General features: G+C 37.7%; 2 protein-coding genes across 2 annotated transcripts in view; both read right to left on the bottom strand.

The window, feature by feature from the left end:
- Positions 1-5,480, bottom strand: part of LOC107086063 (phosphatidylinositol 4-kinase alpha-like) — a 77,972-nt gene extending 72,492 nt beyond the window's left edge. The window contains 1 exon segment of the mRNA XM_015376804.1: positions 5,298-5,480. Within this exon segment, the coding sequence (XP_015232290.1) occupies positions 5,298-5,396 (99 nt within the window). The 5' untranslated portion in view covers positions 5,397-5,480.
- Positions 5,481-14,462: 8,982 nt separating this feature from the next.
- LOC107086057 (tricarboxylate transport protein, mitochondrial) overlaps positions 14,463-16,993 on the bottom strand; it is a 24,970-nt gene continuing 22,439 nt past the window's right edge. The window contains exons 5-9 of the mRNA XM_015376796.1: positions 16,456-16,540; positions 16,154-16,258; positions 15,963-16,078; positions 15,811-15,884; positions 14,463-14,682 (exon numbers count right to left, since the gene is read on the bottom strand). Of these exons, the coding sequence (XP_015232282.1) occupies positions 14,568-14,682; positions 15,811-15,884; positions 15,963-16,078; positions 16,154-16,258; positions 16,456-16,540 (495 nt within the window). The 3' untranslated portion in view covers positions 14,463-14,567. The remainder of the gene's footprint in view (positions 14,683-15,810; positions 15,885-15,962; positions 16,079-16,153; positions 16,259-16,455; positions 16,541-16,993) is intronic.

Genomic DNA, 16,993 nt, shown 5'->3' with positions numbered 1-16,993 from the left:
AGGCATTGATGCGATTAATCGCGATTAAAAAATTTTTATCGATTGACAGCACTAATATATATATATATATATATATATATATATACTATATATACACACACATATATAAATATATATACATATATATATACATACACACGGTATGGGGTCTTGGTTCGGCACGCACATTGCCATGCAGAATACACACCTGCAAGCTCTGATTGGTCTGTAGTCATAGAGGCCGTTTCTCAATATGTGTACTAGTGCATTCTCATGTTCTCATGTGCTTGTGAAACGTCATCACCCTCAGCCCTACTACTGTCCAATTCACAAGAACAGCAGACCGAGAACAGATCAATGTCCCTGGATGTTGTTGTCGCCCCTCCCTCTTTACCCAGCATGCATCAGAGCAGACTTGTCCGTTCTTAAGATTGGCAGCTGTCCCAGCATGCACTGCGGCAGCAGCAGCTTTCAATGGAGGGCTGGAGTATTAAGTTAAAAGTTCTCTTTTCTGTTGATTTTGTTCAATAAAAGTACGTTTTAAGATCATTTGAGGCGAAAACATTATATTTTAAATCATCAACATTATGGTCTATTTACCAATTTTTCTTCTCAAGAACATACTTGGCAAGGAAACAAGTCCATACTCGCGTTCTTGTGAATTGGGAAAAAGTCCTAGACATGCCTGAATTGGTCTAGATAGTAAACGCCACCTTAAAATACAAACTGAACTCTGTGGGAAGGAAACGCTGTTGGGTTTTGTTGTTGTGAGCGAGTGCTAACAATGGCGAGTGGCGAAGAATTAGAAGACCAACCATCATCATTCAAGTCAGTGGTGTGGGATAACCTCGGGTTCCCTGTAAGGTATAATAGCGATGAAGAGCAGAACAAAGGCGGTATGTCGTCATTGTTCGACACCTGTTCATTACGTGAGTGGGAACACTACAAATATGTTGACACATATCAAACGACACCACCCAGATATCCCCATCACCGACACGAGACGGAAGAAAAGGGTCCAATTACATCTCCCAAATGTATTACAACAACCCCTTGATACGAATACATAGCCTGGGTGCCATTCCGAACTTAGTCCCGCCCACAACGTTTGAGGTCGGGAAGTTCGGTCTGGCATTGCTCAACAGTAGCGCGAGTATGCTAGCACAATATCTGGCAGGCCAATCAAATTGTCAGGGCGGGCTTTATACGATGATGGACAGATGACAAACAGTAACGTAATCAACCACGTGACCAAAGCGCGCTTGGGTGACAACAATAATGGCTGCCGCTGGAGAGTTTAGGTGAGTAGATTCTGCTATTAGGTCTGTTCTAGAAGATATCGACAGCAAATTAATTTTAAAAGGGAAACAGAAACGCAATCAAGGCTCATTTTCTTATTCTAGGCGTGCAACTGCACGCTTTGATTTTTGTTGACAACTATGCGTCGCTTAACATACGTCACGCACTCCGTTGCTCTTATTGGTTGTAGATCTATCCAATTGAGTGCAGAGGCATTTTTTTTCCTGGTTCGTTCAAAACACGCCCCATAATCACAGCTCTATGGAGCAGTATCAGACTCATATTCTGACTAGAATTGAGTAGGACTACGTCAGGCTAACGAATACATGCAGAGCAAAAGAAATTACAGAAGCAATTGGAATTTATATCGCATCTGCTGTGCAGCCATAATCCACAGTAGAACAGGCAGGATTCAGATATCTATTGCCTTTGAGGATAGCCTTTTGGTCAGGTTTTTGTTTCTGCACTGTAACGAAAACGTACCTAACTGTAGGGTCCATACCGAGCTACGTACCGAACCGTGAGTTTTTTCTATCGTTCCACCCCTAATATATTTTATATATTTTAAAAAACAGGGAGAGGTGGCCTATTGGTTAGGGCATAGAGCTTGGAATCCTAAAGTTCTGAGTTCAAGGCCCACTCCCACAGACCGCAACTCTGGGTCCCTGAGCAAGACCCTTAACCCCACACTGCTCCCCGGGCGCCGCACAATAGCAGCCCACTGCTCCCCAAGGGGATGGGTTAAATGCAGAGACACATTTCTCCAATGTGAGATCAATAAATTTCAGTTATTATGTATTTCTGGGCCTCCAACCCCTAAAAGTAGTATAGTACAGACAGATTTGTCATTTTGTATACAAGAGTGAAAACAAAAATACATTTTCTTCAGAACAGCTCTAGACAATTTGTATATTAACAGTTCTAACAGATTTTTTTTTATTTTATTTTTTTATAAATAAAATAACCCATTTTAGTGTTGTTATGAGCGTTTCCTCGAATCGCGTATCAAGGCGTGATTCATTTAGGGGAGGGGCCAAAATTGATGACGTCCGAAGCCTCGCTACCGTGATACCATGTGACCACTAGGGGAAGTGGTTCAGAAAGAGCAAGAACTTCAACAGGCAAGATGTGGGAGTTTGTAGGAGAGGTGCTGTCAGTTGGATAGAGTTTGGATAGATTCTAAGAATAGATTGGTTGGAAAAACAACAGATCTAATTGGTTAAAACTATTTTGGTCAGATTAAACAATGTAACGATCAAAATCTGAGCAAGACACTGGACACAGCTGTAACTTTAATGTTACATACTATACTACTACTATACAATGTTTGTGGCGTCATCTGTTTGACTCCTGAGGTTGATGGTTCAAGACCCACTTTTGAAAGTTGCGATTATACTTAAGTATTTTGGGTAATGAGACTAATTTGTATTGTAAAAATATAGATTAGGTAAAAACACTTCCAAATAAAATTGGCTGGTTTAGCCAAATCCAACCCGATTAAAACCAAAAAGTGTGCAAAAACTATTATGTTTGAATAAAAATTACAAACACCTTTCATTTTTCTCATCATTGCCAAACAGCTTCACTGTCTGCTTGAGTTTATTTCAATAAAATGGCAATAAAACAGTGCACCTTAAATGATTGCTCTCTTTTAAGACATTTTACACTTAAAAAAAAAAAACCTACAAAATATTATATTATACACACCAATCATTAAAAATTTCAAAGGAACTTAAAATGGAAAAAAAAGAGAAAAACAATTGCAAAGAAAAATCAAAAAAATCACGGATTTCAATAGAAACTGTAGTTATGCACTCCACCAGTAGGTGGTGACATGTTGTTCACATGAGGCTTTATGAACTGTGGGGGTCGGTACCTTCACTACCTAAAAGGTTTAGAAATCTTTTAATTTTAATACATCAGACTAGGACAGAGATAAATTAGTTTGATAACCTTTTGGAACATCCTGTTCATAAAGGTTTCAGATGTATACTGCTAAGTGATAAGCTAGCTCATTGTGCAACATTGTTCAAAGTAGCAGAGCCCACTATATTCATATGCTTATGTTTAGCTGCGCTCTAACTACATTTAAATCAGAAACCTGATTTCCTTGCAGTGCAAACAATAATCTAAAAAAAAAAGGAATTTTGATTGTTTTGATCTTAGTCTGAGAGGCTGACACTGGTTCTACTTTTAAGACTAGGCTTAACACGTTTATTTTTACAAAGTTTATATTCAGAGTAGCTCAGTTTATACGGGATTACCTCTATATTGCTATTATAGGCTTAGATCGCTGGAGGATATGGGGATGACTTTTCATTATTCTGCTCTCCATTCCCTTATTCTGGATTATTTGCTAATTAAATATTATGCTCTCTGCTTTTCTTATCATAGCAGCTTCATCTGGTCTGTTCCTGTTTGGCTGTGACACCATCCTGGAGAGATGAATCAGCCGTGCTGCTGCCATCAGCACCTCCGATCATAGATTATAAAGTTGGGGTTATTTTTCAGTGTTTATCCCGTTTCTCTCCTAGACATAGCTAAGGGCTCAGTCTTTACTGTGATCAACTGTATTTTCTCTCTTTCATCCCTTTGACATGAAAACTGACTGAGAGCTTATCTGAATTGTTTAAATAAATATTATAGACTAACCAAAAATACATTGAAAGTTACCAGTTTTATTAGATTAGATTAGATTCAACTTTATTGTCATTACACAGGTACAGGTACAAGGCAACAAAATGCAGTTTAGTTCTAACCAGAAGTGCAATAGCAGCAAGTGCAGGATAAATAATGGTTCCATAAATACAGGACATGGGTTTCTACTGAATAAATATAGAGATGAACACCATTATAAACAGAATTTTACTAATAGATCTGTCCTATGAATATAATATATAGATAACTAGTGCTATGAACTAAATTTACAGCTGGATATGTACCCAATATAATATACAGGTGGATATTACTATAAAAAGGGTTTTTACACTTATGTACAACAGCATAATATACAGATGGCCTTTACTATAAAATGAATAAATAAAGTTTGGACAGAAGTTATCTAAATTAAAGAGCAGTGGAAGGTAATTGCATATTAGTTAAAGTACGGTATCCTGGTTCTTCCTGTAGTTGAACCTTCATAACTAGTAAAATAATGCTACAAAAATCAAAAACCCTAAGAGAAAAATTGAAGCATTGGAGAAGTAGATTAGTTCCTCAAACTAAAACCCTTCGAAATAATAAAGTGGTGTCGGTAAAACAGTTCATTCATCCCATTATGCACTTCCTGTTTTAAACTTCCCCATTCTCTGACCTTTTCTTCTTTAACCAACACATCTGCCTTTTTTAACCAAAGAGAAAAAAGAAACAGTATAAAAAACACAATGTGGAATGGATAAATAAAATATGATTTAATTAGTGTATCATGAAATCCACTAACCAAAGAAATGAGCCAATGAACCCCCAAGTTAAGCTACAGTTGAAGGTTCTTCCCTTTGCTTTGCTGAGGATAGGGAACTAAATCTGTTTTCTTCCTGAGTATTAACACATATTGATGTAGTCACTAACATTACAATCAGATAAACTTTACATTATTATCCTGTAAGATGTCCTCAAACTTAGGAGTTTATAGGTCCAGTTTCACCCCTCAGTTGGTCTTTAGTGCTCCTCAAATCCTAAAACTTTAGAAAGTTGCTTAGAATATCTGGAAGGTTACCAAAACATTCAGATAATTAAACGGGATATTCAGATTTAGAAGAAAGAAAGATAAACAGATCAGACTGAGGCGCTCCATCTGAGAGAAGCATAACAGATTAACTAGGAGCTAAAAACAGCTAGCGGTTACCTACCGCCAAGCGACGTTAATATTTAAATGTTATCGATACAATACAAGCTAACAGAGGAACATGAAGTGAATCCCGAACGGAAATATTAGTAAAAACCCATCCGACAGATGGAAGAGAGAAGTTCAGGACGTCAGTGTCGCAGTGTGCCGCTAGCTCAGCTAGCTGGACCGTTACCTTGTCTAAAGGCGCGTGCTGGTGAGCCGCCAGGGACCGAGCCAGAGAAAGGACGGTGTTAAAGTAGAAGCCTCTGCATCCTCCTCCATCCAGAGACATGTTGAACGGCTGCCCCGGACTCCACTATACAGAGACAAACATCCTCTTCCCGTCATCCGACCAAAACACACAGCCCAGCTGGAGCTACGGTGGGCGAGAGGTCCAAATAAGGCGAAGCAAGGTCACAAGCAGAGCAGACTGGGCCTGTTTCTGCTGCGCCAAAGATGCTCTGTACATTTGCTTCTTTTTTTCCATTAAACAGTACACCCTGTGTTTAGTTTGTCACTTTATATATAAACCTGAGCAGTTCTATTGCATTTATCAGCTAAGTAAAGTTTTCATTGGATATATGAGCTACTATGTGAAAATGTGTAATCCTCCAGAGGCACCAGAACATTTTTATAAGGGTTGCTAGGCAACAACCTACGGAAGAGGATTAGGGCCACTGAATGAATAAAAAATGTTATCTGATATTTAAATATTATTTTAGTTTAATATGGGAAAAATAGTCAGAATTCTGACCAATGGCGTAATGACACAACAATAACAAACATTATCTGGAAGGGCCCCATATTAAGTACAACATCCTGTCCGCTTAAGTAACTCTTTTTGGTATCCGTCGTCGCTAACACATTGTACGTAACGGTTATGGTTTTAATCTATGCTCTGGATTACCCATAATTCCAAGTTGTAGTGTAAAAAATAAAATACTGAAATACATGGTTCTTTTAAGATCTTTATTGCGGTTTGAAACATATTATATGAGTGTATGTTTTACCAACCGTCTAATGAACTATACACAGTTATTAACATAGTAATTAAAGGTGCCACTGTCTGCTTTGCTGTTGGTGTCCTGTTTACACGGCTCACCATCATGGTGAATCTGCCATGTGTTGCGGTATAAATAAGGTCTGGTGAGTTAAAGTAGGTGGGTTTAAGAGGATTTTATCGCACCATTACATCTGCAAGACTACGTCTTAGCCTATTGCGTAGGGGACCACTCAGGAGTCAGTGACGGGGCCCCTAAGCAGCTGCAGTCTCTGCTTACCGATAGTTACGCCAATGATTCTGACTTTAATCTCAGAATTTTAGATCTTAATGTAGATGGGCACCATGAAGGAAGAGAAGTGGGAGCACTCAGCTTCACTGACTACGGCTGTGTTCAAATTTATGGGCTGCATCTTCCGAGGATGCGGTCTAACTGAACTTTATCCTTTGAAGTCCTTAAAAATAAGGAGACCGGAAGAGTTTTGGCTGTGGATTAAAACAGGTCCAACCTTCGGCTTTTACTACAATATGCTCTGTCGCTTAGCAACCGCTGACAAACAAAGCAGGAAAAGAATGAAAGCTTTCTAAACCGTTTCTTTTTTCTTTTATTGTAAAGTGAACAAAGACCCCGCTCATGAGAATACAGAGTGGAATAAAGATGCCAACCACTGGATGCATGAACAAAAAAAAAGCAAATGTATAAACCTATATATATAAACCTTAGTCAGTTAAATAACATGCTGCTGTCATTTTGCACATCTCTGATTTTTCTATTTTCAAATATCCATCACTGTAAAAATGTCCATAGCTGGATATTATATTATTCTCCATGTGGACAGTTTTATATAGTTAAAACACTTCACTTTACAGTATTTTATTGCTTATATTTTAACTCTACACTGTTATGTTATCATTACACATTTGTGTGATCACATTTTTCAATAATCTTTTTGCTGCTGTAAATTTCCCCATTGTGGGACAATAAAGAGATTTTTGTACTCTATTCTATAAAAGAAGGGTAGAAAGATATAAGTAAATCTAAACAATGTATGAAAAAAAAAATATCTGCAAAATCTTTTATAGTCAACAACAAATAGTTAAGCAAATTGTGCAAAATAGCAATTAAAAAATAAAAAGCAGATCAGATTTATAGTCCCATCAGTGCAGATATATTAGAATCTGTCCTTAAATTACAGCCAAACCCATTTACACTGTAACAGATAAAAACCTTTAGATAAATCAAACATTACCGCCACATATCTGACTCAATAACCATTAAAACAGCTATTTTCATTCATTTCAGATGGAACTATTCACAGACTGGATTATATTAAACTGATCTTCCAATATTCACCACTGTTTGGCGCTAAGTACCATTTCCTCTGATCAGGAAGCAGCTGGCGTACTTGGTCTCGCAATGAATCCTGGGATATCCAAGGATAGGATACATCGGACCCATCCTTCAAATCGGGCAAAAAGGACGCATAACGAGCAGTCTTGGAATCCGACCAGACCTCGGCGCCGTGCTATGACGTAATCGGCCATCGAATCTGGCCTTTGGAGGACGCAGCCCATGAATTCGAACAGAGCCAAAGATCAGAGGCGTAGCCAGAAAACTTTAATAGGGGTGGCGAGTCAAAAACCAATGTACACTGAGGGGTGGCCGAAAAACAGATAGGTGCCAGAACCTCAGGGTCAATCTAAACTGGAACAAGCACAACATCCATATTTTCTAAATATGACTAACTATACTTTCCTAAAGCCTTTGTTAACAAATAGACGCATATTTTAAACCTCCATTCTGTCTAAATAAAAGGTTTAAGGGACAAAGCTTCTGGGTCAAACATCTTTTCCATTGTCATAACTTACCTACTATTATCAAAAATTGTTCTGCATAAAATTAATATTTACATGGACTAATATCTTGCAGAGACATCATTTTCTCTTTACCACATATAACACAAAATCTAGTTCTGAAAAGAGCATGAATTCTGTACTTATCATCTTCAATGTTGGTATATCGATGTGCATAATAAACCACAGTGTTTCAGCTGTAAAGTAATTGTTAATAAAAGAAAAAATTTAATGTTTTTGAATATTCCCCTTGAGTGTTATTGCTACCACCAGCTTTAGGGAAAAATGGTATTGGTGGCCACAGGGGTGACCACTGATTGGCTAAAGGCCAATTTTTGCTTCTGACGCATAGACTCTGCAACCGTCAAATCTGTCTCTGTGCGTGATCACGCTCCCCGCGCAGGGGCTCTGCAGTTTTACGAAGACTTATATAAAACAGGACGGGACATGGATAATATTAGAGCAAATAGGTTTATGGATGGAATAACCCTTCCTAATTTACAAGATGAAGATAGAGAGCTGCTTAATATAGAAATATCAGAAACCGAGGTGCTCCAAGCCATTAAGTCTTTACAAAATAAAAAGACTTCAGGGCCAGATGGCTTCCCTGTTGAGTATTATAAGGCCTTTTCAAAAAAGCTATTTTATTTTATTTCTCTTCACCAATATGATTAAAGAAGCTCTAGAAAATTAGAAATGACCAGACTCATTGAAAATTGCAACAATCACACTGCTTCCAATACCAGGTAAAGACAAACAGAAGTGTGACTCATACAGACCCCTCAGCCTATTAAATGCAGATTACAAGATATTATCCAAACTAATTGCCCTTAGACTGGAAGATGTTATACCAAAAATAATAAACACTGACCAAACAGGCACGGAGCAGATAATGTGCCCCGATTGCTCCACATACTGAACTCTGCTATAAAAAATAAAAAATCAAACTCCTATGCTAATAATGTCCATGGATGCAAACAAAGCATTTGACAGGTTGAACCAAGCTTTTTGTGTCAGACTCTAAAGGCTATGGGCATTAAAACACTTCTTAATGCCCCCAAATTTTAACAAATTATATTCTGTCCAACACTTTCTTACTAACCAGAGGCTGCAGACAAGGCTGTCCAAGCTCCCCCTGCTCTTTGCACTTGCAATTGAGCAATTAGCCATTGTTATTTGCTCCAACACTTCCATAGCAGGAATTCAATTTGGTACAAGTGAACATAAGCTTTCTCTGTATGCAGATGATCTCCTTTTATATATAGTTGATCCATATGTATAAATCCCCCCTATATTGAAATGTTTAAAAGAATATATTAGAGCTCTCACTGATCCATTAAAAGGGTGCAACACAGGTTTCAAATATTTGCGTATACAATTTGGCAAAGCAGATTAGCATATATTCAAACAAAACTATATCAAATTATTGGAACGAACCAAACTTAACTTTCAAAGATGGATGGAGCTCCCAAAGTCTCTTATAGGCAGAATTAACACTATTAAAATGAATATTTTACCAAACTTTTTATATCTATTTCAGTGTCTTCCAATAAATGTTCCTAAGAACTTCTTCAAAGAACTTAAGAAAAGTATAACTACTAAAACACTAGAGTCAAACTCCTCTCCCTATTCAAAGGAGGGACTTAACCTACGGAACTTTAGGAATTATTATCTAGCCTCTCAGTACCGATCAATATGGATATGAGGTAAGATGGGTCCCAATGGAACAACATGAGATGAAACCTATACCTTTAAAGAATGTTCCAATCTTGGGTACGAAGAAATTTTTAGCCGCATTAACAAACAACCAAATAATACTGAATACATTCACTTCTTGGCACAAATCTTTCCTTTCTTTGAAGAGCACCTTTGTGGGGTAATCCCAGCCTCTCACATCACATTGCTGACTCAGCGTTGCGGGAGTGGAGAGATAGAGGAATCCAAACAGTTGCTGTTTCATACATTAATGATATAACTTGTAATTTTCCTCAGTTAAGTGAAGAATTTAAGCTCAACAAATATAGTTTCTTTATATTTTTAGGAATCAGAGACTGGGTTAAAGAGAATTCAAAAGAAACATCCCCAGACATCCCAAAAGAAACTCTTGAAGGCCACCTATGTAATAAATCATGCAGATAAACAAAAGGAATAATATCTTCTATATATGGTATCATCAATGGAAAGTTACCCATTTAAGATTAATAAAACAGTTATTAAAGGGAAATGGGGAAAAAAGACTAACCTGCACAAAACGCAGACAAATTCAGTTTATTTCATAGGACATATTACACTCCTTAAAGGCTACATAGAATTGACAGTAAAATCCCCATCAGGTGACTGATGGGGATTTTATCCACATGCTATGGAGTTGCCCAATGACAAAGGAACTTTGGAAATGTGTCATTGCTGTAACTTCAAAGGTAATAGGAATGCAAATTGAACAAGACCCAAAACTATGGATTCTCATGGACACGGGCCCTATTAATATAAATTACTACAAGAAGTACCTTATATTACTTGCAAGTGCTGCAGTGAGGAAATGCGTCCTGGTTAACTGGAAATCTGAAAATTCCCTGTCAGTAAGACACTGGATCAATGAGCTTGTGTCTTACTGCACACCTGAAAAGATACTATATAATGCTAGAGGAAAACATGCAATCTTTGAAAAAATCTGGGGCCACTTCATAGACATTCTGCCCTCTCTGGACCCAGCTGTTGATGGTGGTGTGAGCCTTTCTGGACCGGCTTCAAATTAGCCCTTTGCAGGTTCTTCTTATATGACCTCCTCACTTATGTACGGTACCTTGATAGAAGTGGTGTGTTGAATTATACAGATAATATTTTGCTCAGATGGATGTGTTGTGTACAGAAATGAAAGGATATTGAGAACCATACGAGAAAAGAGGGTGGGAGGGGAAAAGTTTGTTATATTTTGTTTAGCTGTTATTTTTTGGTGTTAAAAATAAAAATTCCTCTTCCCTGTTGTCACAGTTTTGGTTCTGTTATGTTTTCTTTTGAGTCCTCAGTTTTACTTTGTTCCATGTTTTCTGGTTTCAGTGGTTTAATTCTTATTTTGTTGTGTTTTCTGGTTATTTTCAGTTTTCAGGTTTTTATTTGTTGCCCTCTGCTGCCCTCTTGTGTTCTCCTTTTTCCCTAGCTCCTTTCCTGTTCTGCTCTGTTTACACCTGCTCCCAATCTCCTCGTTAGTTCTCTCCTCCTTGTTGCAGTCTCCCATAAATACACTCTCTGTTCAGTTCCTCAGGGCTGGTTCCTTGTCCAACTTCCTCTAACTCCGTCTCTCTGAGTCTTCCTCCTCGTGATAGTTTCCCCCCCCTGATGTCTTCATGGTTTCGGGTTTGTTTGACTTTGTTTTCATGTTTTGATTTTTGGATTCCTGCCTCAGTTGTTTGTTTACTCTTCATTAAATCACCAAGAAACTCACCTCTGCCTCCCTGCCTCTGCATTTGGGTCCTTACATCACAACCTAATCCTGACACTTGTATGGTGTATCTGGAAGACTATATATCAGTAAGTTTATTTTATAAAGTACAATTTTCATTATAACTGTAAATTATAATATATATAATATCTTAAATGATATTATAATAAACAAAATGACAAAATCTAAGTCTAAATGCTTGCTATACACCATAAATATCTTGTAAAAGCTTCTGTTAATAAAACAAATCTTAAAAAAAAAAAAGACCCAAACCCACAGTCCAAATGTGAAGCAGAGTTACCGTAAAAGTGAAACTGTCAAAGAGTGACTGGCTTTCAATGTGCAAAACACAACAGTCCTCCACAACCTCTAGAGGCTGGAGGGAATTTGGCTGGAAAAATTTGTATGCTACTTTATAACACCTCAATTACAAAATAAATTACTATATATTCAGCAACAATGTTGGCGGCAATATGGACGGATGAATGCCAGTCACTCATATTTTGGCAATGTACAAAAATACAAACCTACTGGGATGAAGTTGTTCAGGCTTTATAAGAAATAATAGGATATAAGATACCCAAAGACCCACATATTGTGTACTTGGGCTGGCTGGAGTGATAAGAGATACACAGGAAAGACATCCATCTCCTCAAAATCTTGATAGTGGCATCTAAAAAGGCGATTACCAGAAAATGGTTAAAAAGTGACCCTCCACACCTGACACAATGGATATCAATAGTAGAGGAAATCTTCACAATGGAGAAAATGACCTACTATCTAAGGATCAAGTGGCTTGATTACAAAAATCAGAAAGAACTTCCCCTCAATAAGACTGGAACGCCAGACAAATCTATATAAGAACTGTGCGACCCCCACATCCCCTAAACATGGACTCTGGTATACCTACTTTTGTTGCCCTTCTCTTTTCACTTTCTTTTTTGTGTGTTTTATGCAAAATTGAAAAATAATAAAAAGTAAAAGAAAAAAAGAAAAAAAAAAGGATTTTGTCATTTTTATGGTGGGGTAATCAATTGTAATCCTCAGACGACTTAAAAAAAAAAACCACAAAACCTTAATAACAGTGAAAGCTGCAGAAAAATACCTTGGAGTGAAAGATTTAAACTGGGAAACTGTTGAAAGTATGATGGGAAAACAAGTAGGACCATCAGAAACCGGCAGTGACATAAGCATGAAGACAGATTAGTAATTATGAGGACGAATTGGATTATATATTTCATTATGTTGGGTTAAAACATACAGTACGGAAAACTATTATTATGTTTTTTTTTTTTCTGGGGGTGAGTTGTTTCCTGTTTCCTCATTTCACTCCTTATCAGTTGGTGGCGGTAATGCACTTTAACCAGTTTGCCAATCACCATAAAACATTACTTGAAGAAGAGGAGGTACATCTAACAGCTAAATTCATATTTCTGTCAGATCTACTTTTAAAAGTAATACTCCATTCAACAAAACCAACATTTTACAACGTTTGAAATGAAGTGTAATTAATATTTTGGAGAAATGCTTGATTTCAAACTCTCAACAGATACATGATTTGTAGAGGGAGTAAAAGCTATTTTATGTACCAGTAAACACTGATTGTTGAAATGCTAATGGACGTTTGGATTTGATTATTGAAAAAAAAGTTATACATCGTTTTTTACATCCTATTTTCTATTGAAATGTAGATAAAAACAGATCAGTTACTTTTTACCAATATTCACTCTTAATATTCAATATGGAAGAGTCTTTCGGTGAATTGAAAATCATAAAAAACATCTATATATATATGCAATAAAAAACCCATCATCAGTATGAACAAGAACAGGACAAAAACACAGTAAATCTGACTGATGTTTATTTGTGTACATGCATGGGGAACTAATGAGACTGAGGCACAATACGAGCTCCTATGGCCTGTGAACATTTTCATTGTTAATCTGATAACTTCACATCCATTTAAACAGTTGTGACGAAGGTTCAGAGTTAAAAGATCAATATGAAAGATAAATATTATTCACATTAAACATAGTGTGCTGAACAGAGAGACTGCAATAAGCCACAGAAGTATTAACACTGCATGTAAACAAGCCAGTCTCACAGGCTGCAAGCTCTACGTTTAAAACATAGAACTCGTAGTTGGCACATTAGGTTGGTGTAAAAAAGTAAAGGCAATCAACTTTAAATGGTCAGGAATTAAATATCTGGAATTAAAAGCTAGAATGAAATGAGCTGAAAGGCACCATCTGTCCATCTGAAACACTTTAAAAGAGAAGTTTACAATTCCAAAGCCAAAAGGAGCATAAAGAGACATGGATACAGATGAGGTGAGAAGCTACCATTGGTTTATGACTACTATAGGCACTGCGGGGGGATTAACAGCAGCGTTTTAAACAGAGTACATTTGTAGTGACGGATTAGTCTTTCCTCTCCTCCTTTAGCTCAAAGTGAATCATAGAAAACAGGCACTTAGCAGGGCATCGATACATGAGAATAGAAGATCTTTGCAAATGAAAGGGAAACCCTCCCTCCCTACTTAAACTCATCCTTAAAGGATGTGTGCATTTAAAGTTTTCATACAACAATCTAATTATATTACAGCTAACAAAATCTATATATCTATTAGCTTTCTAGAATTAAGGCATTTAGTTATTAATTTATTTCTCTCTCAGCAGCATAGTAGATCTGAATATTATTTATTGCATTTGTTACCAAATTAATACAATTTCTGTTAATTACATCTAAAAATAAGGGCTTTAAAATCTTTGTTTTTCAAGTATACTTTTTTTTCATCTAGTGTTTAAATCACATTGTAAAGGGGTTTGTTTTTAGTGCATACAGCATTAGTCTGAGCTGACAGAGGAGCAGATCTCACAAAACGCTCCGTTTCTTTTCCCTGAGCTATGAAGGAAGATTTAATGGGGGGAAAAAGAAAAAAGAGCCACTGTGAGCGACAGCTCCGCAACTTTAACAACCTTTAAGCAGGTAATGCTAGCACTGCTGCTGCACTGTACATTACACAAGTATTAAACAAACCAGTTTTCTTTTTTTTCTTTTTTTTCCGTCTGAAGATACTTGGAGGTAGACATTAGAAACCAGGATTTAAGACGACAGGATTTAGTAGCTGTCCAAACACTGCAGGTAGTGTAGCACCGGGGGCGTCCGGCTTAGTCCGTCTTCCACACTACGTTCAAGACCTTCACGACTTCCTCATAGATGATGAAGACTATGGCGACATCCAAACACACCCGACCCATACGAGGAATGGTGCCTTTGTAGAACCTGGTTGTGCAGAGAGGACGATGTTACTTGAAGACATGATTCAGACTGACAAGACAGCTAGGAGCTTCAATTTAAACCTTGTTTAGTGTTGAAAGGTGCACAAATTGCAGGAAGAGGTGTGGAAAACACTAGGGCTGAAACAATTAATCCGATTAATGGTGATTTATCGGATTAATTGTTCGGTAGATGGCAGCTCACAATTAGCCTGGTTCTGCTATAGATTTCTTCCTGTTAAAAGGGAGATTTTCCTCTCCACTGTCGCTAAAAGCATGCTTAGTGTGAGGGATTGCCTTTAAGTCAATGAGTCGATGCAATCAGCTGGTTTTCCTTAGATAGAAAACTTTGAATCAATCTAACTGGATGGTCTGGTGAACTGTAAAGTGCCTTGAGATTACATGTTGTAAATTGGCGCCATAGAAATAAACTGAATTGAATTGAATTATTCGATTATTGGACTATTAATGATCACATTCCTTCTCTATGCCACATGACTGAGCTTGAGAAATTTCTGTCTCAAGATCAAGGGTCTTCAATGTTTTCCAGGCCAAGGACCTCAAAACTGATAGCGAGATGAAGCGGAATCCCCTAATTATATATATATATATATATATATATATATTGTATGAAATTGTTTCATATCAAACTGGTCCTTTAGTTACTCTATTATAGATGGAGTAATGTAATGAAAGTAATTTCTCCCTGAGATTATTAAAGTATTTCTGAATCTGATTCCTGGTTGATGGGACAGGTGTTGTGAATGAAACGGTGCCCAGCTTGAAAGAGCTCCTGTGTGTCGCTGAATGTGAGCATTGATGACTGAAAGACATCTTCTGCCTCCGTTTATCTGTTTACTACAGTGTGTTGAATTCATGTTAATGTGGATTTAAAGACATTTCAATTAGTGGAAAATAATTGCAGGGGGGAATATAAAAAAAAAAAAAAAGGTCTAATCAAACAAAACTTTCGCGACCCCCATACAGTACCTCCATGGACCCCATATGGCTCACGCACCCCCTGTTTAACCTTCGCTCTGGAATGTTAAAGCTGGTAGAGACATCTCCCCAAATATTTGAAGCGGAAAACGTTTTTCAACGGTTATAGGGGTGAACCCTATCGACATGTACTTACGCCTTAGGGCCTTCATGCTTCATGATCTTTATGGCGCAGTCCAGTGTGCTCTTGTACTTGTGGGCTTCAAGTCCCTGTGGATAAAAAGCAGAGGTCACTAAAAGCTCCTGGCTGACTTGACGGAGAAGGAACAGAAATTTCATGCAGCTAACCTGCATCCTGGTCTTAATCACATCCAGCGGAGTGTTTCCAAAGACGCTGGCGGCACCAGCAATAGCTCCAAACAGCCCGGTTATCAAGGGGTTTATGGTTTTGTTGGCATCATCACCTTAAAATAGAACAAAAAACCTCTTAATAGAGCTGCATTATTAAATTAATTCCATTACAGAGTTTGTTTTCCTACCTTTGTACCAGTTCCTCAGTGAGGTCATGACGTAGAAGCGGATGGCCTGATTGGAGCCCTGTTTGAGGACAGTGGCAGTCAGACCCTGATAGGTCCCCTTCAGTCCTAAACAAGCATCAGACAAAAACAATTAATCATTTCTTTATTTACTAAGTAAAATAGGGACATTATGTGTTAAATTACATTTAAGAGTCCCAGAAAAGAAGCTGAGCTGCTAATTGACTACTTGAGCCAGAAGCATTGCATATATAGAGGCAGTGAACCAGTAGGGGGCAGTATAATATAAACAAAACCATCCTCACCTTCAGATCTTATGATCTCTCTGACCCCATGAAAAAATCCTCTATACTTTGGGTTGGCTGATGTTTGATCGTGGATGAATTTAACCTAAAAAGAAACAGAATCAGAGATAAATTAAACAGCACAATAATCGGCATTAAACTATACGGCACCAGGGCTAAAAACTTCTGCCATAGTTGGCTTCATCACAGGTGGGGACAACACAGAGTACAGACATTAAACCAAGGACTTTGTAGACTGGTGCCAATAAAACCACCTCCATTAATGCAGGGAAAACCAAGGAGCTATTGGTGGACTTACGCAGAAGCAAATCCACCAAACTGACCCCAGTGATCATCCAGGGAACAGACATTGAGATAGTTCACTCTTATAATCAATCAATCAATCAATTAATCACTGTCTTTAATAAAGATTTCAGTTTCATTACAAACCGTTCATCACATACATCATATACACTGGGGGGGGGTGGACAGGGGAATGATTGACTGAGGCCCTGCGTGCCACAGAACGCTGCTGTTTGCCGCATTCTTTCAGCTGCCA

The sequence above is a fragment of the Cyprinodon variegatus genome, unplaced genomic scaffold, assembly GCF_000732505.1.
Source record: "Cyprinodon variegatus isolate N-32 unplaced genomic scaffold, C_variegatus-1.0 Scaffold142, whole genome shotgun sequence".
In the NCBI taxonomy this organism is placed as follows: Eukaryota; Metazoa; Chordata; class Actinopteri; order Cyprinodontiformes; family Cyprinodontidae; genus Cyprinodon; species Cyprinodon variegatus.
This window is presented reverse-complemented; position numbering and strand designations above follow the sequence as displayed.